The 27,976-nt window shown below is 49.9% G+C and overlaps 2 protein-coding genes across 2 annotated transcripts in view; one reads left to right on the top strand and one right to left on the bottom strand.

Annotated features, from left to right (window-relative positions):
- Positions 1 to 4,431, top strand: part of LOC128730914 (putative transcription factor SOX-15) — a 45,087-nt gene extending 40,656 nt beyond the window's left edge. The window contains exons 3-5 of the mRNA XM_053824004.1: positions 2,269 to 2,982; positions 3,033 to 3,075; positions 3,125 to 4,431. Of these exons, the coding sequence (XP_053679979.1) occupies positions 2,269 to 2,982; positions 3,033 to 3,075; positions 3,125 to 4,277 (1,910 nt within the window). The 3' untranslated portion in view covers positions 4,278 to 4,431. The remainder of the gene's footprint in view (positions 1 to 2,268; positions 2,983 to 3,032; positions 3,076 to 3,124) is intronic.
- Positions 4,432 to 21,540: 17,109 nt separating this feature from the next.
- Positions 21,541 to 26,677, bottom strand: LOC128732222 (uncharacterized). Its single transcript, XM_053825394.1, has 3 exons — positions 26,591 to 26,677; positions 24,468 to 24,786; positions 21,541 to 24,393 (listed from the first exon to the last, which is right to left on the bottom strand). Exons 1-3 carry the CDS (start codon positions 26,628 to 26,630, stop codon positions 21,891 to 21,893), a joined length of 2,862 nt encoding a protein of 953 aa, XP_053681369.1. The 5' UTR covers positions 26,631 to 26,677; the 3' UTR covers positions 21,541 to 21,890.
- Positions 26,678 to 27,976: the final 1,299 nt, after the last annotated feature.

Below are 27,976 nucleotides of genomic sequence, written 5' to 3'. Positions count from 1 at the left end.
TTGGTGCTGTAATTGTTGATTAATTACCAGCCATTGTTTCGTGGGTCGCGTTGTCGTTTTCTTTGTGGCATCGCGAGCATTAATCATCGAGACGATCGAGAACTCACCCCCTCATCGGTGCCAAAATCACTCTATCCCTATCCCGATAGCTGAAAGGAACGCCAATTAGAAGTCAAAACAGGGGGTTAGTACATTAGCGCTACTACGCAAAAGAAGAATAAATCCCTCAATGACGAGACGCCATATTTTAAAGCGTCTCCTTGTTCGAGTCACTGAAAGGCACCTGTTGGCAGTTTGCCAAAAAACAAAAAGAAACTTACACGAAAAGCAATAATTTCGCCGCCACTTCCCAAACCCAACCCAGCCGGTTTTTGGGCGGCCAAAAAGGCACGCGTGCGGGTACTCACACTGCGCATTAATATTCAAGTTGACCACGTGTTCCAGCCCCATTTAGCACGAGCCCGAAAAAGGGTTCCCTTTTTTTTCTTCTCTCTCTCTCTCTCTCTCTCTCTCTCTCTCTCGCCTCCAACAACGGTACAATGACCGCCACCACCCCGTGGGCACTATTTGAATAATAGTTTCCGTGTTGCCGAGATTTTGTTTTGCTCCTGAGCGTGCGTTCGCTGGAATGGGCTGGGGACGAAGCTAAACGAAGCGAGAAACGTAGGGAGACTTAAACAAATTTACTGCACTATAACTGTTCGATTGTTTTGTGCCGACCGGCCCGTTTACGAGTGCCTGGTGAAAGGGCACTTGACGCTGGCTCTGGCCCTCGCGTGAAGATGAACGGTGGATTTTTTTACGACCCCACGCCGTCAGGAACGCCTTCACAGGTGGATGGTTTTATTTTTGCGTGCTTCGATTTGATTTGGGGCGAATTTCTATCGGGCCAAACCCTGCGGTATGCTAATTAAAAGATAGCTTTCTTTATGGGTTTATGGGCAGCCTTCATTGGCTTAAATATTAATTAGCCACAACTCGATCTCCGATCGATCGCGATACGGCGCGTTAGATCAAAGGTGTTAAGAATCCACGCGGTTGCGATCGTTACCACCCGGTGTGGAAATTCGATCACCACAACCGCGTTACCAGAGGCGTTGAAATATTATCAACGCCCGTTTCATCCCGCAACCGCGCGCGATAATCAGCACCGGAACGAAGCGGAAGCCAACCGGTGAAGCATTCCGGTAATTGGGAAGCCCGGTAAATCAACCTCACTAACAGTGTGCGCCCGCCGGCCCAGCAGCGGTTGCTAAATTGAATTCGACAGCTCGAACGAATCGCAGGGCTTTCGGGACGGCAGCTTCCAGGCAGCCGAAGATCTGCTGCTAACAATCGCCAGATTTATGAGCACACCGCAAACCGGCAGCGAGCCGCAAAAGTCGCCGATAATAAATGTCAAACTTAATTTACCAATGTCATCGCAGTCGCGGTCCGCGCGCGGGTTCTTGTCATTTTGCGAAAGGACTCGGCCCGATGCTCCTTGCGCGATCCGAGCGCCCGATAGGACCTGCCCTGTGGTACCGAATGCCGCCCAGAAGGGAATGGCTTCCAGCGGTTCCGTGAAGGGCAGAATTATTTATCGCCGGAACATAATTTACTCTCCCACGAGGGCTCGCCTCATAGCGCGCGGTTTTTTTTTTCTGTTGTTGTCGTTGTTCTTCTCCCGGTTCTGAAACAAGGCTGAACGAAGGAATGAAGAGAACACACACTCTTCGCGCCGTTGTCGCAGCTTTGGTCGCCCTTTTTTTTTTTTTGCTCGCCGTTAAGCTCCCTTCCATCGCGAAGGTGTTGTGGTGCTTCTTTGCTTTATTATTATCTCCTTTTCATTACTTTGTGCGCGGGTTTTGCTTTAGCGCGCCGAGGCCCCTTCCTAAATGCACGGGGCGAATATAATTGGCACGCGCCTTTTATCGCGATTCGCGACCGGCCGGTCAAGGCAAAAAAAGGGGCCGAAAAAGTCCTCCCCCGGTGGGATTGGGAGGTAATTGGAAGGTTTGTGTGTTTGTGTGTGCACGCTCGAGCACCGGATCGTGTTGCGAAACCCCCGAAATGATGATAATTTATCGCATAAATCCCGTCCCGTGTGCGAGCCACAATCTTCACCCGAGCGAGCAAAACAAATCCGAAATGCCGCCAACTTGAGTCACTTACGCGGCAATTAAATGTGGGATTTCTCCACCAGACGGGGCTTAAATTATCCTTCTTTTTATCGTGCTTTCTCCCTCTCTCTCTCTCTCTCTCTATTTCTTTCTCTCCATCGCGTAGGCAAAAAGTGGCGCTCACTAACCCCACAGGATCGTCGCCCGTACGTAGAGGAAGCGGAACGTTTGCGAGTGATTCACATGACCGAACATCCGAACTACAAATATCGGCCAAGGCGCCGGAAGCACGCCAAAGCTCGCACTGGTCCCGGTTCCGGTCCCACCGTAGGTGCGATCGGTTCGGCAGGAGTAACTTCCGGTGGTGCAGGAACCGGAAACACCCAGTCGGGTGGTGCAACCGTTAACAATTCGTCCCCAAGCGAGCTAAATTACGGTGATGGTGATTCGTCCCAGCGCATGAGCCCGTACACATACAACCCGCACTACTACGCAGGCAGTAACAACGCACTCAACACACCGGATTCGAGCCCCACCCAGAGTCCGGAACCGATCGTCGTCCCACCGACCGTTGGTAGCCGGAAGTTGGTCGTAGTGTCGTCTTCATCCTCGGGAGCGAATGGGGCGCCCTCTAGCGGAGAAACCGGTCAAAAGCTGGATGATGTTGCGTCCGCTTTACCGACACCTGAGATGAGTCCGCTTGAGCTTGAGAAAGAACCCGGATTTGGTGGTGGAGGACTGCATTCAGCTCACGCTGGAAGCTACGATGATTTGAAGAGCAAGCAAAAGCTCACGTATGACGCCGTGTATGGTGTGAAGAGTGAGCAAAAGCTACCGGCCTCTTTCCCGGGACATGCGTACGATCACGACACGCACCAGAGTCATCACCAGCAGCAGCAGCAGCAACAGCAGCAGCAGCATCATCATCAGAGTCACCATCATCATCATCACCATCAACAACAGCAGCAACAGGATGGTCTGGTGAAGCGTGAGTATGGCGGAGGTTTTGGACTCGGTGGCACTGACAAACGGTACTCGTACGAAGGTGTTGCTCAGCTCGCGAATGGTTTGCACGAAAAGCGCAACTATCTCTCAGCTAGCTCGAGCTCGACCACGACTACGGCGATGGTGAATGGGATGTATGTGATGTGCACGAATCGTAGCATCCTGGATCAAGGACATATCGTCACTGGGACGTACTTTCCACCGTTGGCTACCTCCGAGGATCATCAGACACTCGGTACCACTACCATGACGACGACGAGCCACGGTCCACACCTCAGTACAAACAATCACGGTGGTAGTGGTGCGCAAGGATCCACTGGGCAGCAAAAGACCTCTAACGGGCTCGGGTTGGCAGGATCCGCTTCTCAGATGGCGCAGATTAGCAACGCGCAGCATCTTCAGCAACAACAGCAGCAACAGCAGCAGCAGCAGCAACAACAACAACAGCAGGTGGCGTTGACCAGTGATCAACTCAATAGCTATTATGGCACGGCTTCACTCTCGAATGGGACGCTGCCGACGTATTCGTACGCGTACAAGGACTACGGCATTATGTACGAGAGCCACATCCTGCCGGGACAGGATGTTGAGCCAGTGGATTCGCGTGAGCTTGATAAGTACCTTAAGTATCCTGACAGCAACCACAACTTCAATGGATACGATAGTGCGAGTTATCATCACGGAGGCGGCTCTACACCTTCTGGAGGTGCGATTTATGGGCTGGCTCAAGGCGAGTACTACAGCTATGGAGGCGGTGTACTGACCCATCAGTCCCAGGGACAACCTCAGCAACAACAGCAGCAACAGCAGCAGCAACAACAACAGCATCAACATCAACTCTCGCTGCCCGCTAATGGTGGTGGACAGGTTGTTCCGAAGTTGTCAGACGCGATGTTGCAGGGTGGAGGAGTTGGTGGTTCACACCAACTCCCATCAACTCCTGTTGCACTGTACGCGCTTCCGCAACTCCAACAACATGCGCAACACCTGGTAGCAGCCGCTGGTGGAGGCGCCCCAGGCACTCAAGTCGTGACCGTCCAACACGGCGGACATCCTTTAGGTCCTAACGCCACCATGACCGACATCTACGTCACGAATGAGCAACAGCTGAAGGACGACGAGTTCAGCAACATCCTGGCCGGGGTGCGTAAGACGTGCTACAGCAACTGACGACCAGCGGCCGGTGGCACGACGTAATACTCAACAACACTTCCGGCCAGCAACACTTCCGGTCCCGGGCTCGGATTCGGGAGCATTATTTCAGCGTTTTGGGAGCCAGTTTTCCACCGTCCCAGTTTTCCCTTTATTCACTCGTTAAGGAACCGCATCCGCATTAGGGTAGGTGTTTTATTTTTCTATGTAAAGTGTTTTTCGTGTTTTGTTTGTTGGTTTGTTCGCAACGTGGATCAATTCCATTGCTGGCGCTTAAAATCCGCCTCCGGTTCGAAGGACCTCTTCAGGGTATTTTTTTTCCAGCACCCGCGAATTCGGACACACACACAGACACACGGTTGTATATAGGCTAAACATATGTATTATTATATTTTCCACGGCTCCGTTCGGTTCCATTTGCTTTCGCACTCGTGGGAACGCTGTACAGAAATGAGGCCCACCGCGTCGAGGCGAACCGCGTGGCAGATAATGTTTAATATAGCTAAAATCATTAAACACGAGTGTAAAATAAACGCGACGCGAGCAGCAGTAGCAGCAAATAAATACATACAACAACACACACACACAAAAAAAAAGATAACGCAAAGCCGGAAACCGCAGGCATCATCACATTCCGCTAGAATAATGAGCGTAGATTAGTAGAAGCAGCCGAGTAGGGAGAAACATGATTATAGGTTAATTAATCGCAAGCAAAGGGCGGTGGCGCGACGTCGGGTGGGGCTGGGAGAGGGGTGTCTAATGATCGAAGATTTGAAAACGCGCCATTTACCGCCGGGTTCTGTCCCCTGGCTGGTGGGAAAATGGTTGGGAAACGTGGTTTCGAAAGCCCTCCCCACCGGAAGTGGGTATAAATCGCGGCAACCTTGGTTTGGCCATGAATCATTTATGTTTTTGAAATCATTAAATTGAAATCACATCAAAGACGGCCGTGCAGAGAGGGTGGGCGACACTGGAAAAAAGGGGTGATATCGTTACGGCTTTCGCTTAGTTTTCTTTTGAGTCTTTCCGTTAGCGTTTTTCCACTCAATGTGACCCGACGTTTTGGGGAGATTTTCGATTTCGGTCCAACCTTTTTGGTTTCCCTTCAACTTCATGTTGGACGTACCCATTCCGGAAGAAGGATAGAGAGAGAGAGAGAGAGGGAGATATCGTGTAAGCTTTGTCAAGTCGCAACGCCCCGAATGAATGAGTAATAAATTAAAAGCAATCATAGATGTTCAACCAATACACATGGTGTGTTTTTATTTTATTTTAATTTGTAATTTTTCTTCCAAGAAACATCCAGGTAAGTAGGATCATTTTCCGTTACTCTCGATCACAAGAAAAGGGCTTCCAAATTCGCATCAGCGCCTACTTTGCCTCGTAAAACTTCGCACACTAGCGCAACCTTATCTCCGCTTATCCGCAGCACTTGGACCTTAAGCTTCTGCCCTCGAAGCCATTAGCGAAGCGTTACTAAAGGGTTTTTTTTTGCAGCACCATTTGCTCGTGTTTGCTAAGTGCCGCACTTTGATTTCCGCAGCTACCGGTGCGTGAGGCCTCCACTCGTCCGGCCTTCCACCCTCCTGAATCACCCTAAAGGGAAGAAACGCGAACGCAATCACGAGCTTCCAGAGGTCTTCAGTGATAAGGAGAAAGCACACCCGACTCAGTCGGCCAGCGACTCCGTTCCGGTTGGATTCGACGGCCGGAGCACGACCCCGAACGCATCATCCCCCCACGGACCCACGCACGCGTGTGTGTGTGTGTGTGACGGTATGCTATTCGGTTCCGCTCCGGTGGTTTTTCATGGGAAACGCGCCCGGAACGTCTTCCCCGTGGCGTTGTACGCTCGCAGGGGTTGTTATTTTGTTATTTCTCTAGCTCCCCGGGCTGCTCGCCACGGAGAGGGTTCATTTCTCTTTATCTTGAAACACTCATTTTCATGCCAGGGGAGGCGAGACGGTTGCCAGGAAAAACGGGGCTCGCTTTCCACCGCCTAGAGGGTGGCGTGAGTTTGCGGGAGGGCGCGAGTTTGCAGCATAAAAGCATGCTGGACGCGGTCACACTTTACGACATTATTAGACGGCTCGAGGTTTGGGCCGAAGTGATCATAATCTATATGCCGTCATCGGTTTTGAGGCTTTATTTTTTAGCCAGCTGGCCCTCTGATGAGACACGCAAGGGTGAGTTATTTTTGGACATGAAGGCGAATCCGGGTGACGGGCGCTATAGAATGCGTGGATCGAGATCTAAAGGTGCGCTTTTTTCTTTCTCTATTTGCATCCCTATTCACGGCGAAAAAAAAAATACGCCCCGATAAGAGAGCGAAAGCGGAAGGAAGGAACGAAAAGTCGGTCGAGTGCGGAAATCATTAATGGGCGAGATTTACTATCTTGCGGAAATGTCGTAAATCCAGCTCATCGTTGAGCTTAGAGGGAGAGAAAGAAAAAGAGAGAAAGAGCCTATCAAACACAAAATAACTCCATTTTTTTCTGCGCTTTACAACGCGAGATGGTGGAAGAAGGCAATAGAAGACAATTAAAAATGTACACATCATATTTCCGCAACGGGACTTTTTTTAGCCTTTGCAAAAATTTTTACCAGTGTTTGTAAACCAGGAAAGGACCAGGAAGGATTGACTTCAAGCGCCTACTTCGATAGCCAACAAAAGACTTCAATGCGCACGAATGCACCGCCCTGTGAAAAGAAAATCTCGGAAAAGTCTCAAAATGGCTTCCACGTTGTGGTGCATTCGCGAATTGAAAATGAACAAAAAAACGACGTTGCTAAAGAGGTACCGTTTAGCAAAACCAGTAACGGTGCTTCTCCACCGTTTTCCACCTTCCCTCCAGGTGGGCTAATACTCCAACCCCCTTTTTCCGCAAGACAACCGATCGTGCAACTTCGAGCTGACCTCCGCGCGCTAAATGAGCACTAAAAACGCATCCATTAGGCTTAGGAGCAGCGTTAAATAAAAAATCACCACTAAAAGCACTCTCGCACGGTGCGGGGGATCGTTAAGCCGAGAACTGTGAGGGGTCAGGGAAATAAGAAGAAGACGAAAAAATAAAAATAAATGGTGGAAGGAAAATCCACATACACACGTACGGCCCCAAACACGAGAAGGAAAGTACACGTACACAACCGACCCGGTCGTCAGAAAAACACACGCAGCACGTAATCTCCTGCTGCGAGTGGAGGGATAAAAAAAAACACAGCTCTATATATAATGATGATAAAATTATAAATTAAATCGCATATTTAATTAATGCCGGCAGGGGCAACAGCAATCGGCGCCGACACGGACCCAGGTCGGTGTGTTGGAGGGCGTAGGAGGTGGGAAGGTGGCAGGTGGGTAGCGGTAAAAACAATCAAAAATTTCCCACGGTTTTCCTCGCCCTCTCTCTCTCCCCCACAGACCACCCGCCCCAGTTCCACAGGTCAGCAGGTTGAAATCCCGCGTGTCTGCCCCGAGCTTTGATCAAGTGGTGCGGTTGTGGGTGGCTGTGCGAGGGGGTGAGGCGAGGAGCTTTTTTCCAGCTTCGTTTTCCCTTCTTCTTTTTTACATCTACCCTTCTCCCCCCCCCCCCCCCCCCCACAACAGGGTGTTGACTCGGAGTGGCGAGGCTCTGAACGCACCTGAAGGGCAAAAACGCATTTCGAACGCAAGCGTAACGCAACGCCAGTGGGGAAAGCCCCAGACGGATCTACTCCTGCACCAGCAGCAGCATGTTGCGCATGGCACCGGGTTTAACCTGGCCACGGGGCTTAGCGGTGAAGGGGGTTGAGAGAGATTCCACCCGCACCCTTACGCAGCTGCACCGTTAAAATCCGACCGATTGCACCTTTTGGAGTGAGTGGGTGGGACGGGTGGTTGAACAGGGGGCGGAAAAACATCCACAACATGCGCAACATGTCCCGGGCTTGTAGCGACCGGGGTGAAATAGTACAACCCACCCACCCAGTCGGTAGTAACGCGCGTTGGGCTCTTTTTTAGGCTGCGTATCGCTCCTCCACGGGGTTGTATCTGTTTTTTTCTCATTTTTTCTTTTATAGATCAAGGGGAGGGAGAACCACCCGCCAGTGGAAACCGTGTAATGATACACTTTTGCGTTTATAATTAATACGAAACAAGAAATTCCTCCCGCTCGGGCTCGAGGGCACGATTAATGGCACCCGAGCGGGGCCAATCTTGAGGGTGGTGGAGGTCGGCATCATGACCACACTCACGCATACTCTTCCACTCGGGTGTGTGGTTTACAAGAAAGAAAGAAAGAAAAAAAAAGCACGAGAAAACGCATCCCCGCGAGGGTGAAATTCGCGGAAACACGATTCATTAACCTCGGCTTCATTCATCCCTTTCTCGAACGGAGGGCCAATTCGGGAAAGCTTCAGCTGGAGGACTTCTGTGAAAGAGCCCTCGCAATGGGGCCCTTTGCAAGCCGATCACCGATCTGAAGCCCAGAACAAGCAAAACGAGAGAAAATGCGCACTGCCGGCTTCATGTTACTACAGGGGAAAAAAGGCTAATTCGCGAACATCTACGCGCTCCTGGTGGACGGGCGCAGATAAGCCACTTGTTTTCGACAAGTTTTTCGACTGCTGTTTGTTGCTGCTGTGGTGGCTAGTTCCCACAGTACCAGCAAAAGGGAGCTACCCAAGGAAAGGCTGGACGAGTAAAAGGCAATTGGAGGTCGTAGTCGAGCCCAGAGAAGTCGCCCAGATGCGTATCCGATTCCGTGCGCTTTGTATCGATCTCTGAAGGAGCTTGTGTGTATTTTTCCACCGAGTTTCTCAGGTCAGATTAAAGATCCTGCTGTGTGGAGGAGTTTCACCTTTCTGGTTAAGGCCGTGTTTGTAGCAAAACCCCTGCATTGGGGGTTGCAAATATCACATTACGTCCGTGAACGTGTCTCTGAAACACCGCTTGATCGCCGACCGCTGGAACAGACGGCCAGAGAAGTATATTCGATTTTATCTGGACTTTTGAACTCATCAGTATAAACACTAAGAAGCCAAAAAGTTTAAAAACGCACATCGCAGTGGTCTATGGAACACCTGACAATCTGTTCTTGAGAGTAGTTCGTAGTTGGCAAAGGTTGAAAGGTTGGAAAACCCCCATTCCTGGCTCGGACATTCGGGCTCGTAATTACACGCAACCCGTTCGGGAAGCTTCTCAAACACACCTTACAACCCTCGGTGTGTACTACTTCTGCTGAAATACGACACCAGCAAGGAATGTCCCGGTCGGTTGCCAACAACAGAGGCATGCCGTTTTCCGACGCGCAGTCTAACGACAACCGGACGCCCTAACGGCCCGTGCTCAGTAGCAGTAAATCCGTTCCGGTGGAAATTTATGGCGCCCCGTTTCCGTGTGATCCCGCGCACGATCTCCTTCGCTCCAAAAGCTCATCCTAACGAGCGATCGGCAGTCCAGTGAAATGGAAATGAGCGAAAACGGTACCGAGCGGTGGCGCGTGATCTACGCAAGATAGTTCGCCTGGACGCGGGTCCTGCAGCATGCCAGTCGTTGTGCGAGAGCCCTTAGAGGACGCGCAACTCCATCGTGGTCGAAGGAACCGGATGCCAGCCGGATCGATGGAATGGCACAGGGTGGCTCGTAAGTTGTGATCCTTCGATACGCTGGCCGGTCGCCGAACGGTGAGGCCATTTTGATTTCCCGTACCGATCCGTAGCCCGCACCCCAGGACCGGTCGGTGCGGTCTGCTAGCGCTTTAATGATATAATATATTCTACATTTTTGCGATTAAATTTAACCGACCGGTTGGGCCATAAATTGTCAACCCAAACGTCTTATCGGCAGGGTGGTTCGCGGCCACAGCAAAATGCCCAGCGTCTGTACGCCCTTTTGCGTAATGCGGGCTGCGGTATAACGCCTCACCGTGCTCCGGGACCGTGCGATGACATTGCGACATTGATTTCCCTTCCTTCGGGGTCCTTTTTGCCGTGCTGAAGCCCCCGAGACGCACGCGGCGGTCGCGTATCGCGGCAAATGTCGCCTTTGAGCCTGCGCAAACCCTGAGGGCCCTTTTCTGCTTCCATTTTTCCGCCAACTGCCAACTGTGCGGATTATTAAAATTGTCCATACCCGCAGCATTACGCGCCAGGCAGAAGGGAGGCAAAGAAGGCGACACAGAGAAAGAAGAACAAAAAAAGAGGACACCGAGAAAGAGAGGATGCAAATCTGCCGCCAACGGAATCGAGCCGGCTTCTCGGCGTCAAAGTCGCCGGGAATCGGAAATTAAATTTGCTCAAAGACATCGACCGACCCGCGGTCCTCTTCCGCGAGGGATCTTCTCTCGAGCGGGCGCGTGTGTGCGATTCTGTGCTTTTGTGGTCCGCAGCCGTACGTTTTAGTATGGCGGCTCGTTTTGTTGATGCTCTTATTATTGCCGCATCGTGTGTGCGATCGGAAAATACAACGAGCCTGGTTCCTGGAAAACGGTCGGGGATCGTTGGTGAGGCACGCAAAAAGGGCGAACGCGAACGTAGCCGTGGACAAACACACATACATGAGCGTGCACGGTTGGATGCAAAGCGCGGTGACATCAACGAAACGGTAGGCGACGAAACGGTTTGACGATAACGCTACGGTCAATAGGGTGCAATGGTGCATCGTACAGTGCAGTCTCGAGCAGCAGTCTTGAAGGTATTTAAGGTATTTTGAGTGCAACGTATTTTAGACGCATTTTTTTCCGCACAACACATGCTCATCTTGTGACTAGCTTTTTCCGCATAAGTTTAGTTAAAATGGATTAGTTCTACGCCGTTTTTCATTTCCATGCCAACCATCGAATGTTAACTTGTGTTTGTCAAAGTACAGCTTCTTATAAAAAGGCTACAATTGTAATTTTCACCCTCCTACACCTGCAACGATTCGTTCGCCCAGACCTGTGCCCGTGGGGCGAGAGATATTTGAATTAGTCTACCGAATACCAAATACCGACGCAGCTTTCGATTTCTTTAAAAATCCAATAAAAATCCCCCGGACACCGGCCACAGCCTCGTATGTAGAGCAGCGGTTCGATCAGAGCCCCGCAGGACTCCTTCTGCTGGCCACGAAACCACCCTGAAAAAGGCTTCGAATTCAATATCACTCGATGTCGATCGGCGAGGCAAGTGACGGCGGGCTTTTTCTTTCGCTAAAGAGACAGAGAGGGAACGAGCGTGTGTGTGTGTGTGTGTATTTTTTGCCTTTTTTCCGCCCGTTTTTCGTACCTCATCCCGTTCGGAAACCTCGGGGACGTTTGTGTCGCTTTTGCAGGGTGAGCTTTTTTTTCGTTTGTTCGCTTCCTTCGCTTTACTTTGCTCCATTCCCTGTTTTTTTTCCACTCGAACGCTCTCAGTTCCAGCCCCGGTTCCTCCTTCCCCGGGAGGGGCATGGTGATTTTATTTTGCACCCACTCCACCCCTGCCCCATCCCTTCCACTCTCCCCGCCGTTCGTTTGAAGTCGTTATGCACGTCCCGTTGCGCGGATGCAATTCAATTGGGTTGTCTTCTTCGGAAGTCCGTTTTGGTCCGTGGCAAAATTATGCGCTTCTTATGCTACGCTGTCAAACTACCGGACCCCTGTTAGCCCGCGAGGTTTCGCGTTATATTTTGCCTTCTTGTTGTGGGTATTTTTATTTCTTTTTGACTTCCACTGGTTGCACTGTCGCGGTTTGCGCTTATCCAGGATTCGGGCGCAAAAGGGCCGCCCCGGGGAGACACAAAAAAAGGGCTAACCACGCGTGACATCTACCACCACGCTTTGCTGTTCGATTTTTCCGCGATTACGAACTAGGAGATCGAGGACCCCTTTCATCCCTATCCCAGCCCGCCCGAAAGGGGGATGTTTTATGCATGAGCCCGATATAAACATTAATAAGTGTCAAAGTTTTTATTTCTTTTATACCTCTACCGCGAAGCAGCTCGATATACTTTTTGTTTCGTACGCTTTTTGCTCCTTTTTTTGTTTGCTTCTTCGACGAAGCAGGCGGTGGTTGCCTCGTTGTCTGTAGTGAAACGACTGACAACGTCCCGGCGATGTCCATGGCATCCTGCGACTGACTTAAGGAACGTTCGAACGTGGTTGCATCCGTTTGGCTAATACCGTTTAGAGCGCATTTCGATTCGGACCGGACCGTTCTCGGAACCTGACGCAAACCGGGAAGGCTACATTTCGGGTCTTTTCAGCGCTTTTCAGCCACGCAAAGTGCGTTCATTCATTCTGTGAAGATTGGGCAACCACCGGACGGAGATGCAGCAGTCGCGAAGCCGCTTGATAAATCGCCCCACACTGGTTCAGGCATTGGAACACTCGAATAAAGCACCTCTACTGTGGTTTACGCCCGCTCAAGGATGCCCTGTGATGTTATTTTTTTTTGCCTTCCCTCATGCAGTTAGCTTTTATTGCAAACATTACCAGCCCACGGCATGCTCTCATCACCTTCAACCTCCCGATTGAAATCAAAAGCGAACGCCGTGCATCGCCAAATGCATTCCATCTCTCGCCCAGCCTCTCTGACTTCCCTTGAACCGATGGGCTGACGGCGGTTGAAATTGGCGTGCAAAAACCCACCCAACCTCCCACCGGGGGTGGTGCAACACCCCCCCCCCCCCACCCCACATCCACTTGCATCGCAAAACGGGCTAACCTTCGTGCCGGACTTCAGCTGGTGGTTATTAAATCAACTAACAAATTATCACGCCAATTTAAAACACGCCGGCCCTCGGAGGGGTGGCCATGTTTTCCCGGAGCATCCCTTACCAACCCGCCTTCGCTGCAGCCGGGAAAGTGTCCGAAAAGGCATTTCCATTTTTGTGTGTGCCCGAACGAAGGCAGGCAGGCCCTCGCGGTCGCAAGTGAAAACTGGCGCAACGACACGGTCACAATGGGGATTGATTTGAATTTTTCCCAAAATAAACCATTCCGAACCTCCGGGGGTTGGCCTTCGGAGGGGGTGGCTCGCGGACTTGCTTTTTACCGTTGCCGTCATTTTTCGCTCATTTTCCACCCCGAGGTCATGCCGAAATGTCCGAAATCGTTGGCACTTTCGGATGCGCTTTTCTGAAGAGCACAAAAAAGGGCCCCGCGGTGGAGGCTGGCCTCCGAACCGACGAGGCGCGTGCGCGCGTGTGCAAAAACAAAGTGAGAGAGAGAGGAAAACGAGCTAGTTCCAGCGCGCGAGCAGTGGGGGGAATTAAAATTCAAGAGCAACCTCGGATGATACCTATCTTAATGAATGAATTATAAATCCATTATATATTTTTATTGCCAAACCCAGAACGACGACGACGACGACGAGGATGGGGGAGACGGACAGGACGAACTGAGGCTGACGGATGAGCCGCCAGCATGCGAGCGTCTGGCAAATAAATCTCGATCTGCGAAGCGACCGAAAAGGGAATGGATCGGATCGCCTCAAGAGGCCCTTTCGGATGAATTTGATTGCGGCTTTAATAGCGGTTGTCTAAAAGGCTTTTTTGGAAGTGAGATCTAGAAGGTACGGTGTGAGCATAGATCTCTCTTCTCAAGGATGCTATTGAGAGCTTACTGTAGTTTTGTTCAAGGACTGCTTGGATAAGAATAATGAATAATAACAGAACAATGAACGTGAGTGGTGATTTTTCGGCTGTTTAATGTCTAGGTATTAAACCGATTTGAGCTACGTTTTCCCAGGACATTATTATTGTTGTTTGCTTTAAAGATAGCATGCAGCAGTAACATATCAAAGACTCAGTGGCTTTGAAAAATGTAAAAAAAACTGATAAAAAAGCGAAAATAACTTCTATTCGAATAGGAATGATCTATCACCTTGTGCAATTGTGTAACCGTTGTTGAAAAACCACATCCACCATACTATTTTTTCAATTCACTCTATCCATTCGGCTTTCAATTTATTGCTATATTAAGTGTGAAAGTCATTCAGAAATAAATCGACAGTCTAGGAGTTCAGGAGTTCAGATAGTTCAGGAAACCCATAATGAAAAAAGCTGGCATGATCTTTCAATAAATGTTTATAAGATCGTTGAAATATATTTCAATAAAGAAGTTTATTGATATTTTTTTGTAATCTGAGCAAATTTTAATGTTTAAAAGGACAATATTTGTGCAAGCTTAAGCTAAGCGAAGGTCTCCTACGTGAACCAGTCCTGCTACAATTGCGCAAGCAGCAATTTGCTCCAACTTAAACATGTTCAATTAAGTTGTACTGCATGATTCCAAACCGTTTCTCAAAAAAAACTCAGACTACGAGTTTTTCTTTCCCGTTCTTATTCTGAAAACCACAAAACCACACCACACCATATCGCAAATTATTGACCCGCCGATCTCACGCGCCTCCGCTCGGCGAACAAATTCATTAACATGTTCTACAACGCACGCCGGCACCGGGAAGGATTGCAGCCCCCAAAAATGGCACTGCGATCCAGCACGACTCCCCAAAGGGATTGCCGATTATCAGGCGACGCGATCGGTAAACACGCGCAAAACGATGCATCATCATAAGGCACGGCCAGGCGTTGGATCCTGAGTCTGGGCCCTTTTACTGCTTACTCCTTACCATCGGTTCCGATTCCAATCCGCCGCAGGGCCATTTATATCGATGATAGGCCACCGCGGAGACCGCGAGGACCCTTCTTCTCACAACGGAAGGGCGACGAACGAAAAAAAACCGTTTCGCGCGCGTAAGTGTATGCAAAAGTGCGAAAATGTGCAATCCCACCGTGGCAGTCCGGCATTTCGCCGTTGAAGGCGGGCTCGGTTGGCTCGCGATGGAGCTTCGAGGGGCTTTATTTATACCGTTCCGGTTGGGCGGTGCCGGTACTGACGTTTCGGTGTGATAAATGTCCTTCCAAGGGCCGTGGGACGGCTGGGACGCGAGGGCATTTATTTTATTTGCCTGCCCGCATCGAAGGGCATCTCCGATCGGTTTCCGATCAGACCCGGTGGGGGAATTCACAAGAAGGTGCTTGATTCTGTCCGATCCGGCCGGAACCACCCCTTTGGAGATGAAGGAGATAGCACGCGGGAGAGATAAATCGAAAAAGGCCGGCGTGTTGTGAGCTCCGAGCGAAATGTCAAGTGTGAGCTGAGAACTCTGAAAAGTGTTCGAAATCGGTGGTCGATAACACTTTCTCACTGACGAGGCTCTGTTGGTTTGCGATTAGAAGCTTTGGCTCAGCTGCAGGTGATTCGTGTGGGCCTAATCCCTATTAGAGTTCTTCAAAAGCTTATTTTTGTGCATCCATAATTGGCATATTCAGGTTAAACCAGCTCTCAAACTCAATAAGAAACAAAAACATCGTTCATCTGAATCAAATCCTAAAAAAAATGGATTAGATTTTTCTTCTTTCTTGATCAACTTGGAAAAGCTTCCCAATTACATTTCCAGCTGTAGATTCTCTACGTTGAACGCCCTTTCACCTGAAGCATCACCCACTTTGGTCAAAAACCCTATCAGGTGTGTGATGTGGAGGTGCAAAAAATTCCCAAAGATTCCGATTTCAGGTGAGTTGGATGGAAACGATCCATCATTTCATGTGGCATGAAACGTTGGCTGCCGCAAAAAGCTAGCAGACTGAAAGAAAAATACACTCAACACACACACACGTGCAATAAGGCCAGCTCGGGCAGGCCAAAGATCAACCACCAGGTGGGCGGGAAAGAGGTTCACCTGTATCCATATCGTTAGCATACTTCCACCCCTGTCTGACGGGGTTAAAAGCGGTCTAATGTGGGCCGAGCCAAGAAAAGGAAAACCTAGCCTCAAGAGAGCGAGACAGCGCGAGATGTCGCTCAACAAATCTACGTTCCATATTTCATGCCTTCGTTCGGATGCAACTTGGTGTCCCGTGTTGATGGCGAAACGTTGTCTAGGTGAATATTGATTCCAGATGCCGAAAAAGCCTTCCACATTCTAGAGGTTTACTTAAAATCCCCGAAGCCTCGAACATAAACGTGTCTTAATGTCTTTTGAGGGCCCTAACGGACGAGCAGAGGTCCAAAATTCACTGGAACCCTCGTAAAGTGAGCTATCGTGAAGTAATCAGGCAAAAAGTATTCCAAAAGAGCCTGCACGAGTGCCTGCACGAGTGAGCGAAAAGGGCAGAAACTGCGTACTCGTAAAGTCGCGTCTCACATCGCGATATGGCGTGTTTGGGGGTGCGCGAAAGAAAAACCCCCAGCAAATCTCAACCACCGGGTAGCAAAACAGCCCAATCAACCGCACGATGGCGGCGACTGCTCGCAGGGGTGCCTGTGGCCAGTTTTTTTTGCTTTCCACCTGCACTAACGCAACAGAGACGGCACGAGAGTCGGAAAAGCGAGTGCGCCTCCACCACTTATGGGTTGGTGTGGGAGTGGACGGTGTGTGGTGCGGGGAAGATCTCGAGACGATCGTACCCAGCGCAGAAGGAAAGCGATACGGTTGCCGCCGGTTTGGTGGCAATAAAAAATAATAAATCCGTGTGAATTGGGGTATGTTATAAAATGGAGCCGATTGTTTTCCATCTCCCTTCGCTTCTCCAAAAGAGGGTGGCTCTCGGCGCGGGGGTGTGTTTTCCCGCGAACGGTGAACGATACCTGTAGCGGATTTCCCGCCCCGAGAGGCACTTTCGAAATTCTTGCACCGACAGCACGAGCGCGTTCTGCCTCGCGTTGGTTCTGACGAATGGCTCGACCTGGGTTGTGTGGAAATGCAGCTTGTGCAAGATTCGGGGCGGAAACGGTTTGCGAGTGGAATAATTTATCCACCACGGGGTTTTGCTGCCATTTTGTTTTCTTTTTCTTTGCTGAACCACAGCCCTCCAGATTTGTGGTATTGCAAACTGGCGGTGTGCAAACGTTTTTCGTGCCTCTTTCAGCGAGTGCGCTTAATTTAGCGCCTACATACGCATAATTGCACAAACTGACCCCGCAATGTACCGTTGAATGTGTGTTCGTTCTTTTTTTTTGTAGATTTAATTAAACCCTTTACGAAATCCCACGAATGCATTTTTGTTTGCCAAAATGTAGACGTACCAACTATGAGGAAGAATTTAGTAGCATTTTCCCAACATGCATCTGCTCTTTTGCAAGTTTAATTTAAAGCTTACATACGTATAGATGCACCTCTGTCGGACTTACTGACCCTTTAATGACCATTGCGGGAGTGTGTGTTCCGTTCCCCAGTAGCTTTTCCACAATAAATTAACCTTTTATCGTTTGCCAAATTGTTGAAACTCATATAAAATCTCAATTTAAGAGCATTTTAGCAGCACCTCATTTGTATCCGTTAGAAAAACGTTTGAACTCAAAACGAAGCAAACCGTCACGTTGGCCGTGCTATTGAATTGTCCGCGCAAAGTGTTTCGTTCCAAAATCACGATGAAGATAAGTTGCTTAGAAACACACACACACACACATGTCGAGCAAAAAAAAGAAGCATACGCGGAAAAACAGGTATCTAGATCATCGAACCATCTGTGACAGCTTTCATCGAGCCGCACGACGCCAGCGCATTCGATGGGAAAATCAACCCCTGTTAACCCGCCCGGATGCTTCGATTCCGCACGAATGTAAAACGGCCACCCTTCGGCTACGAGAAGCTTTTTTTCCATTTTTTTTTTTTGCTGCCACGTATTGCCCATTCCACCATTATCTATTGATCGGACGGAACGAATTCTAGCCCGCAGCTCGCCGGTCACCACTCGGCTGCGATTCATTCGCCTTTTCTCCGCCATTTTCGATGCCACTCGAACCACCCCCAAACCCCCGAGAAAACCAGCGGGTGTCACGGTTGGTCAATGGATCGTGCTCGAAATTCGAAACCCGCGAGCCGCTTCTCATCACGAAAAGCGTCCCAACTGACCCGGTGGTGGAATTACTCAATCGCGCGCCGGCCCGTCAAGCCCGTCCGGTGCTATTTTAATTAATTTAGCACGGATTCACGGATCGCCGCCGTCATTTTGTGTTCTGTTTTTTTTTTTATTTTGTTTTCGTTTGTCTCTCTTCTCTGTTTTTTTTTGCGGACCCCACGAACCCAGGGATGGCGCAATTGGTACGGTTTCGGACGCTCACGATCGATCGGATCCGATCCATCCATCCATCCGTCCGTCAAGCCTCCGGATGGCCAAGAATGGCCGTTACGAACGGATCGGTTCTAGCGCGGCAACCGCTACAAGATGGCGCTTTCGCATTTGAATTTCAAAGCACCGTTCCGCAACCGGCACCGGGCGCACGATTTCGCGCGCGAGACAGTTCTCGCACAAACGTTCTTCTTTTGATCTACTCCGATGCACCGTGATTCCGCTCCAGATACCGAGCTACCGAGCTGCCGAGCTGCCGTTAGTCGCGCTTCTTCTCGGGGGTGGTTTTGAATTCCAACTCGCCGTCTTTGAGCGCGACCCTCACTTGATCCCTTTTTTTCCCGAAGGTGTCCCGCTCGTGCCACGTGAACCGTCACCGTCCCCGTCGACCGTCGATGGTGGCAATTTGTAGCGATATGATGAATTAGTCGCCAATCGCCAAGTCAGCCGCCGACTCTACCGCCTGAGCCGTCACCGAATCGGTGGCACAACTGCTGCCGTTCTAGCCTCCTCCCCCAAACACCGCTCCCCGTCAAGCACGGGACGTTGGGGACATGCATAGGACGGAATTGTTCGGGAGGCCTATTGAATTGAAATGTCTTGCGCGTGAACGTGAACACTGGACCGGGGAAAAAAGCGTGACTCACTCGGACCTCTCGGGCGGTCCTGGAGATAAGGCTGCGAGGGCTCCTAACCTCGATTAACCTTGCGCCATCGTTCGGGGAGATGAAGGGAAGGGAAGGTAATTGCGCGGGAGATGCGGAGTGCTTTCTTCTTCTTCGCACACAATAAATCCTGACCATATTGGAATGGCCCCATCCCCAGCTGGCTCTTTGTTTGGCGTGTGTGAGTGTTTGTCGCATCTATTCGCATTTGTCCGATCGATCGCGATCGCGTGTGAACAAGGGGGTTTGCTGGGAGGGGGAGAGGGGGGGGGGGCGTGCCATTTGGGGTGCCAGGAGGAAGGGATGAGGATTAATTTACATATGTTTTACATCGATTTTTGGCTGCCAGCGACGCACCGGGAGACCCACAGGAGGTCGGTGGAATTGGCTATGAAAATGAATATGTACTCACCTTATCGATCTGCACCACTTGGACATTGGCGAATGCAAATGTGCCCTCGTATGCTAGATTATCTCACCGTGATGATCAAGGATTTGGCATGGATTAGGGGTTGGTGAAGGCGAACGATTCCACATTCCCGTGGTACCGGGAAAGGCAATACAGGTTGTGGTTATGGACGTGTTGGACGTCTACGAATGACGAGCGTCACGTTTTCAGTGTGCCGGTTATTTGGCCTGACAGATGTATGGCATTAGGCATTGGGGCTGAAAACGCATGATCAACGAGTGGTTCCTAATTATCCGATGACACATACGCTAGTCATCTTCGCTCAGGTTCCGTATGCATGACACCAAACATCATCTAGCTCACCCGTTAATCACTGACCGTCAAATGATTACTCGCTGGAAAACCTAATGATGATGCGCTACAGGTGAGTTAGCGAGCTGGCATGTAATTTTTCCCTGACTCCCTGAGGTATCATACAATGTACGAGAGACTGCACTAATGGCGTGTGTATGTGGATCATGCCTACAGCATCTAAGTCACACATCGCCTTCGATACGAATTGATGAAGTACTATTGATCATAACTGCGCGATAGGAAACGATGCATCTCGGCCATTTTCCCCATCAGTGTTTAGATCATCGCCGGATAACTGCACCGTCGAGTGCAATTTCCATACCGCATCGACTTTGACGGATGGAAATGATAAGTTCTCCACCGTGCAATAAATAGCGGGCGAAATAAATTATGCACCCCCCGCCGTCCAGGTGTCCGCTTTCCACGCTTTCGTCCCGGCGCTTTTCCAGTGGAGGCACATTTTTCCAAAGCACCGTAACGGCGACCGGACGGTGTGTGCATTGGGCCGGTGAGTTAGCATCTTCTTCGCCCGAACAACACCCCCTCCCCCCCTCCCCCCACCTCCCCTGTTGAGACTGGATGAGAGCAGCGAAACAAAATGGCGCCGCTGAGAGATTGGAGCCGCGTTCATCTTCAAGTCACTCGCGGTCCAGCGAGGGGAAGAGATTGATGGTTTTTTTTTTCGAGCCGGCACTGCTTCCACGGCTCTCTGGCTTTCTCTCTCTCTCGCTCCCGCTCTCTCGTTCTCGCAGGGTTGCGGCCTATCGGTTTTCCATCTGTTGGGAATGCCAGGGCAACGCGACGATCGCACTCGCATCGGTACGCCGTGGATTTGCGTGATTTTTATCGTGAAAAACGACTTTAACACTTCAAACGATGTGCGTGAAAATTGCCCCAGAATATGTCGCTCATTTTGTAGAGCTTCAAGTATTTGTTGTTTAACTTACGCTAAAACCAACTGAGAATGGAATGTTTGAAAATTATTTGAAAAATTGTTATAAATCTCTACTTAGGTTATGGTACTAATTTTTGAAAGATGCTGCCCAGAATTAAAGAGAAGAGAATGAATGAAAGAGAATTTTACGGGACAATTGAGCTTTTAGCTACAATTCTAAATTTGTTTTGCTTATTTTCCATCGACGATGTAGCATCAAACCATAGTAAAATTATTGTACTATTTGAAGCTGTGTTTTCAACGGAGTAACTGATAAATTGAGGATGATTTTCCTACAAGTCAAACCAACCGTCCACGGTTCGTTCACTGTGCTCTTTGGAAAAACATAACCCTCTTTCTATCTCGCTCTCACCATCGTTATGGCAGCCTGCGATCAAGTTATGCACTTACAAAAACATCGCATTGCAATGTAAACGCCTGAATGTATGCAACCTAAAAGCATATGCACTGGGAAATCATCGATTCAAAGTGCATTTGATGCACACTGGGTCTACAAACCCTTCAGCTGATCAAAAGTATTACAAATCCTATATTTTTTCTTTCCACATATAAAGACCAAGAAATATTGCCCTGGCAAGTACACAGTTTTGGTTAGATCAATTCGTTATCACTCCATTTTAATTTCAACATTTTCGCTCCCGCACATGGCGCTCAGTAACAAAACGAATCGGAGGGCAATAATTAAAATTGAGCTACGCAGAACAGTTTCAGGTGAGATAATTAAAGTAAAGTATTTAACTACGCAACGAATAACAATTAAATTAAACGGCTTTCAGCAGCAAACCATGCGCCAAACAGCTCCAAAGCTGGGCGATAGCTCATTCACTTCAACACATCGACGCCATAGTTTAATTCGCTTTAATATAGCGTTTCACTTGCTCACTCTAGCGTAAATGATTTAGCGACTAGATTGCATTCGTTGGCTCGGAATCGAAGATAGCATGGGGCGCATTAGCGTCGCAGTAAGTTTATTAGATGATGGCAAAAAAGCCGTACACGTCACCGGCATGTACAAGTCTCCGGTTGCTTCGAAGCGGGTAACTTACTGTCTAGGCAAAATCTAAACCGGATTTAAAGTAATCTTTGGTTGGTCGTACGCTCGTGGTGTCGATTACAGTAGAACATACGTTAAAAGATAAATTAAAAATGGCAGCAGATCTTTCGCTCGGAACCGCTAGTCGACGATCGGCGAGGGAATCCTTTGCCGGTGGTACGAACTGTCGATCACGAGCGTTTCGGAATGGACATGCTGCGACGATGGGCTCGCCGTAGAGGTCCTTCGACTGCGTCTTAATCGCTCATGTACTTCCACGGCTGGGGAACTCCGGTAAGTCTCGCAAACATCGACCGTCTCCGTGCGAACGCTACTCGTCGAGGAAGCCACCGGAGATCGCGCGTCCGCGGTGAAATCCTCCGGAGAAGGCAGTCGCGTATCAACCGCAGGTCCTATCACACCAGGTAGCTCTCCCTCGTGCATTGGATGCTGCAATTGGTGATGCTGCAGCTGGTGCTGATGCTGCTCTTGCTGCTGTTGCTGTAGTTCCCCTGGCAGATAGTCCTTCCAGCTTCGGAAGAGATAGCGGGTGAATTTGCGTAATTGGCGGAATTTACAATAGGTCGCACCTTCGGCCGACTGCAGCTGCTGCGTTTGAATGAGAAAGCCCTTCTCTTTGAACGTTTTCTCGAGCGATTCACGCTGCGAGGCCCGACGAGTCTTCCGTCGACGACGCTCTGAAGCGCTGTTTGCTGGATGTACTCGATGTTGAAGGCTTCCTCCTGGTGAAATTGGACCCGTTGGTTCTGCTGGCAGTGATGTGCATGGTTGCGGTGACGTCGGGAACTCGGGTATCTGCAGCAGATCATTGCTAAGTCCCAACGATGGTGGTGGAAGATCGCACGCGATCCGTTCACCAGATGCGTTCAGGAACGCGCCTGTCGTGCTGGTAGCGTTTATACTGCTCTGTTGTAAGCTCTCTCGTGGGAAGAACTCATACCCACGCATCGATTTGTCACCCGTACCAGAGTAGTACCGGAAGTTGCCCCCCGAGTCCACACTCAGGATTTTCTTCTCCTGCAGGCACGGCTTAGCACCACCGGTGAACTTGAACTTGCAGATGCTAACTTCCGTCGCCGGGTTAGAGCTGTTTTCAGCCGGCACTGGCGGGATGAAGATGGCCGATCGCTTGCGTTTCTGAACAGGAGGCGATCGTTGTGGTTGGCTGCCGTGCGTAGGTGGTTTATCGTGTTTCAGAAGCTGAGAAATGTGCTTGGGAACGAGCAACTGCGGTGGTTGAGCTCCCTTGAACCCGTTCGGAGAGATCGGCGGAGAGGATGTAGTCGATGAGCAGGCTGCAGGACGTCCGTGGTCTTCCAACAACCTACCAGGATCCTCACTGGCAGTCACCGGACCTGTTGCATACATCGATGGAGGCGCCACAAAAAGACCATTAGTACTCGAGGTCCAATACATGTATCCTGGAGAGGTTTCAGCCGTCGAAGGAGTCTCCGTGGTGCTTCCCGAGGATGACTGCAGCGTGGGCAGTGACAACTTCATGTTGGTGGCCAACGCCTGATCTGTGCTCAGATCCGCTGGGGTTATGATTGGCGTTGGGCATGAAGACGCAAACACCTCGTCCGGGTCTTCCTCGGAGCTTGATATGCTAAAGGACTCTCCTCCTGTCGGGACAACGCTTCCTCCAGAATCACGTACGCACAGATTCAACGGTTCTTCTTTGCGTCTTCCTTGCCGAGGGATGGATTTCTCCGACGCTAGGGAAGGTTTTCCATTGCTCGCCTCGAGGTGGTTTTTCCTCTCATCGGACGACGTGAGACGTCGCTCGAGGAGGCTTGCCACCGATCTTGAGCATCCTTTCGCCATCGTACCCTTCTCTAGCCCAAGCTCTCGACTAGGAGTGCCGGGGAGAATAGTACCATAGTTCTTGTAGATTAGATGGCAGATGTCGGCCTTCTTGGGTTTCCGGCCTCGCCTTGGTTTCGAGTTCTCTAGCGTAATCTCGCCCATATACGGTAGATCGGTGTAGCTTACGATGCGCTTCGGCTGCGTACTACCGTTGCTCTCACTCACAGGAGATATTGGCGCAGGTTGTACCAGATCCTCCCTGTGTGGAGCTAACGACACACCTTCCTTTTGCAGTTCCAGGATCTTCTGGAGCCAACTGCGGACGGACTCGTTTGCGCGCTCCTCCCGGTCCAGGGCCGCCTGCCGTTCCATTACTACCTTTTTGGCAGACTGCTGAATGGTCTGCTTTGTCGAATGGCGCGATTGCTTCGGTTGGTTTTGTGCGGATTCCTTCCTATGCAGGTTCTTCTGCGTTGCCTTATAATGGTCAAGATACTCCTGCGGCAGTGCCTGATGATGGAACCGCAACTTAACCGGTCCCTTCCGGCGCGCCCTAGGCGCGCTGTTTGTGCGCTTGTGAGGTTGATCCTGTTTGTGATGCTGCGATCCAGCCGAGACGACCTTTGATGGTGTCGGCAAGGGCGACAGCCCAGTTTCCGGTAGCTCTGGCGATAGAATGATGCTCGTGTGGCGGTGCTTCGGTGGTGGTGTAGTTGGCGAAGGACACATGGACTGGGTGACCGTCGGCACACTAAGCTCATTATCGTGCGGATTGTCGTTGGTTCCACCGGAGATCAATGGATCGTCTGAACTGCGTCTGGAAAAAAAACATACGATTCGGTTAATGAACTACACACTTGGGATGAAAAGACTAGCAAAAGAAGTACTTACAGAAATCTACTGCCGATGTTATCCGCCGAAGTGTGCCACGGATAGAGATCACGTTCTGGCTCTTCCAATTTGCCGGCGTCTCCTGGCTCTAGTAGATCGGGTATGTGCGTTAGCTTGATGTCGTCGACACCGATTCCTGGCACTAACCCGACGACGTTTCCACTCCCAGTCGAATGTAAATGACTGTGGTGTACACCGTGATGGTCATGCGGTTGTTGCGTCTGCTGAGTGTGTCCTAGAGGATCCTTATCGTTGCTGATTACGCCCGATCCCAACAATCCTAGATCATCCTTCGAGAAGTCCTGCATACCACCTCCAACTGTAGAGTAAAGATAAACAAGAGAAGAAATATGTAAAATCATCTGGTTTGCAGTTATTAAAATAGTAGCAAATGATCTACATCTAAGCAACCACATTTTAATTGACCGAGTACTTTGAAAAGCGTCTTACATATCAGAGTGCTGTCAAATTTATGTCATTCGGAAATATCGAAGTCCTTATTAGTTGTATTGTAATGTTGTGCGGAATTAGTTCAAGATGGGAATTAAGTCCTTAATCAAAAGATAGTTTTTAAAAAGCAACTCTTGAAAATCCTAGTAAATCTAGATCAATCGTGTGCTAGTAAATTTTCTTTCGCTCAAACTGAATTGCGAAATGCATTCATTTTTGTGTCCCTGTCCAAATGCCAGGAAACTACGAAACGATACGTTGAGACTTCCTGTCCGAAGGTCTTCCGCTGTCGACTTTGGAGCCGAAACTGAAGAAGGAGCTGCGATACGCAAACCACGCTTGCAGTACGAAAATAGGATCGACATTAGCGTTCACCGGAGCGAAGGGACGGCAATCTGTTCAACACCGTGCACTCGACCAACCAACCGACCGTCCGTTGCACATGTGTTCCATGGGTCTGGCCGTTTGGAGCAGCATATGATTCACTGTGACAAAAATAAACCTTCGGCCACCGCTGCCGGTCGTGCCACGAAACGCACATATTTCCATATTATGATAAATTCTACTCCACTTCGAAAACGACCCGAGCGGGAACACGTGTTGATCATTTTTACGATATCGGCAATGGGTGCGCTAATCTGGAGCACTCTTCCATGAATAGTAAGTTTTAGCTAGGTTGATTGAGTTAATTTATTTGTAGTGGAAATTTCTTCATTTTTTCTAAAGGGATAAGTAATTTAAATTAGCTAGGCATTTTATGAATAATAATCCGAGCTATCCACCATTCAAATTTTTAACCGGGTCAGCCCGGGATAAGGCTCTCAGCGGCTGTTGGGAGGAAATGCCTTTCAGTTCACAAATAAGTATACAAACCTAAATATGGTCTGGCCGTCCATAAAATAAATAATAATAATAACCATTCAAATTTAACAAAAAAATATTAAATTAAGAAGAATGCTGCGAATACTTTGAATGATCAAATTAGGTCCTCCAACTCACAACACGTATCGAACGAAAATATCCGATGTCCACCGATATGCCTCCACCGCGATATGCAATTTGAAATCTTGGCACAACACGCAATGCCGCGTACCGCGTCGTTAAACCGACCACTCGAACCGGGAGATCGATGGAGCAACTGTACGAAAAAACAACGAAACAACAACGTACCAACAAGAACAAGAAGGCAAACAAGTAAACGATATCCCTGCTGAAGCCGGGAGGTCGGATCCGCGGTCTCTCCCAGGCGCACAAAATTTACGAAAAAGAAAAGGCGACGTTCCTTGGCGCGAAAAATGGACTTCTCGGCCGAATTCTATATTCAGCTTCACCCTGCTCGCGTTCTCGGCAGGTTCGGTGCAAAGTGGTTGCATATCATCGGTCTCTCGAGGCAGCCCATTCCCGGTAGCCATGGTCGGAAATATCCCGGCACTGGCCGGCTTCTGATCAACGGTTCCAACGGCATCCGGAGGGACATTCCGGGTTCGTTTATCACGTGGAGAAACTCAACCAGCCCACCGTCTAGAGCGCATTGATTTTTCTCGCCTTCTCGTCTAGACTTTGTGTGTGTTCTTTTCTGGCATAACGATGCGACGTGGTCGTGCGGTCAATGAGGAAATTGTGGGTCTCGTCATGTTCGAAATGCTAAAATTAGCTAATATTTTCTCGCCTACCCGAAAAGAGCAGTTCTGGGAGCATTTCCGACACGATCATGTAGCTGCCGTTTCCTGAGGACGAACCGAATCGAATTCCACGGGGTTCATTTACATCAACGGCACACGGTTGCGTTCCAAACGCAATGCTCACTGCATCCCGATATGGAATCGGACTTTCACGATCGGCACTATTATCACGAGAAGCGAGAAGGATAACTCGGCCTCTTCAGAATGAAAAAGAAAAAGCTACTACACGCAACAATATCACTTGCTGCCTTATAAGGCGTTCGTATCGCGAACTCGCCTCGCGACAACGCAAACTGACACGCGCCCGCGCTCGAATTAAAAATCACGCACGCACGAACGACACCGAACGGGGCAAGCTACCTCTAAAGACGGCAGCGCGCGGAACATGACTAGATTGAGCTGAAAATCTCACCGACCCGACCCAGACCGATCCGCGAGCGCGATAGGCCGGAAAGGGATCCAAATAATAATAGCAGAAATTGGTTTTAGCGTCGGAAACATCGCCCGGTACACGTCGTCACTCGCACAAACTCAAGCGTGTGTGTGCGAGTGTGTCTTTGGTTTGGGAGGTTTTTCGCTCTTTATGGGTCGCATGCCCCGCATTTCCCTGTACCAGCTATGCAACGCAGGAGCACCATCGGCAGCATGCTGCGTGTGGCGTGGTAATATTTGGCTCGATCGCGCACCCCGACCTGCGCATCGGCTCGATCCTCGTACGGTCGCTTTTCCCGGCACAATTTTCCTCACCACCAGCCAGGTTCATTGATTCGGTTGGAGGAAAAACTCTGCCCGGCGCATTCGGCGGGAAAACCACACCTCCACGTGGGGTGAGGATTTTTCCTCTGCTCGATGGCGACCTACATTCATGGTTTTTCCTTCGCTCACTCGGCTAGGGCCGTAAAAGGGCATGTTCGTTTGTGCGATCGCTTCCGCGACGCGATCACGGGCCTATTTTTCCGACCCACCTCGGTTGGGGGGGGTGTGTGTTTTTCACCGACCGAGTCCGTTCGAGTGTCTTAATCGCGTTGGGCGCAACATTGTTGCCGAGGAAAATCCGATCACGGGCTGTGGCGAAGGAAAATACGGACTAACGGACACTTGTCGCTTCCGTCCGGAATGCCACTGTTTTGGTCGATGTGTTTTTATTTATTTTACTACCACGGCAACAACGCACCGGCCGCGATGGCGATGTTTGGTGGCTTGATTTAGATTTGCTTTGCACAGCGGTATATCACGTTTCTAGGGCCCTGGGGCTTATCGCATCCACCCGCAGCGGTGGACGACCCTTCAGTTAGTTGCTCTTACGAACGAAAATAAAACAACACTACCTCGGCGCGTACATGCCCAAGCAGATCGTGGCGTGAGAGATTTAGCAGG

Source organism: Anopheles nili, chromosome 2 (assembly GCF_943737925.1).
Source record: "Anopheles nili chromosome 2, idAnoNiliSN_F5_01, whole genome shotgun sequence".
NCBI classification, from domain to species: Eukaryota; Metazoa; Arthropoda; class Insecta; order Diptera; family Culicidae; genus Anopheles; species Anopheles nili.
This window is presented reverse-complemented; position numbering and strand designations above follow the sequence as displayed.

Bases quoted from the DNA above. Each gene is read 5' to 3' on its own strand.
- LOC128732222 (XM_053825394.1), bottom strand. From the start codon at position 26,630: ATGATCGTGTCGGAAATGCTCCCAGAACTGCTCTTTTCGG. The intron at 24,787-26,590 runs GTAGGCGAGAAA...TTTACTCTACAG, and splicing joins CCCAGAACTGCTCTTTTCGG to TTGGAGGTGGTATGCAGGAC. The intron at 24,394-24,467 runs GTAAGTACTTCT...TTTTTTTTCCAG, and splicing joins AACATCGGCAGTAGATTTCT to ACGCAGTTCAGACGATCCAT.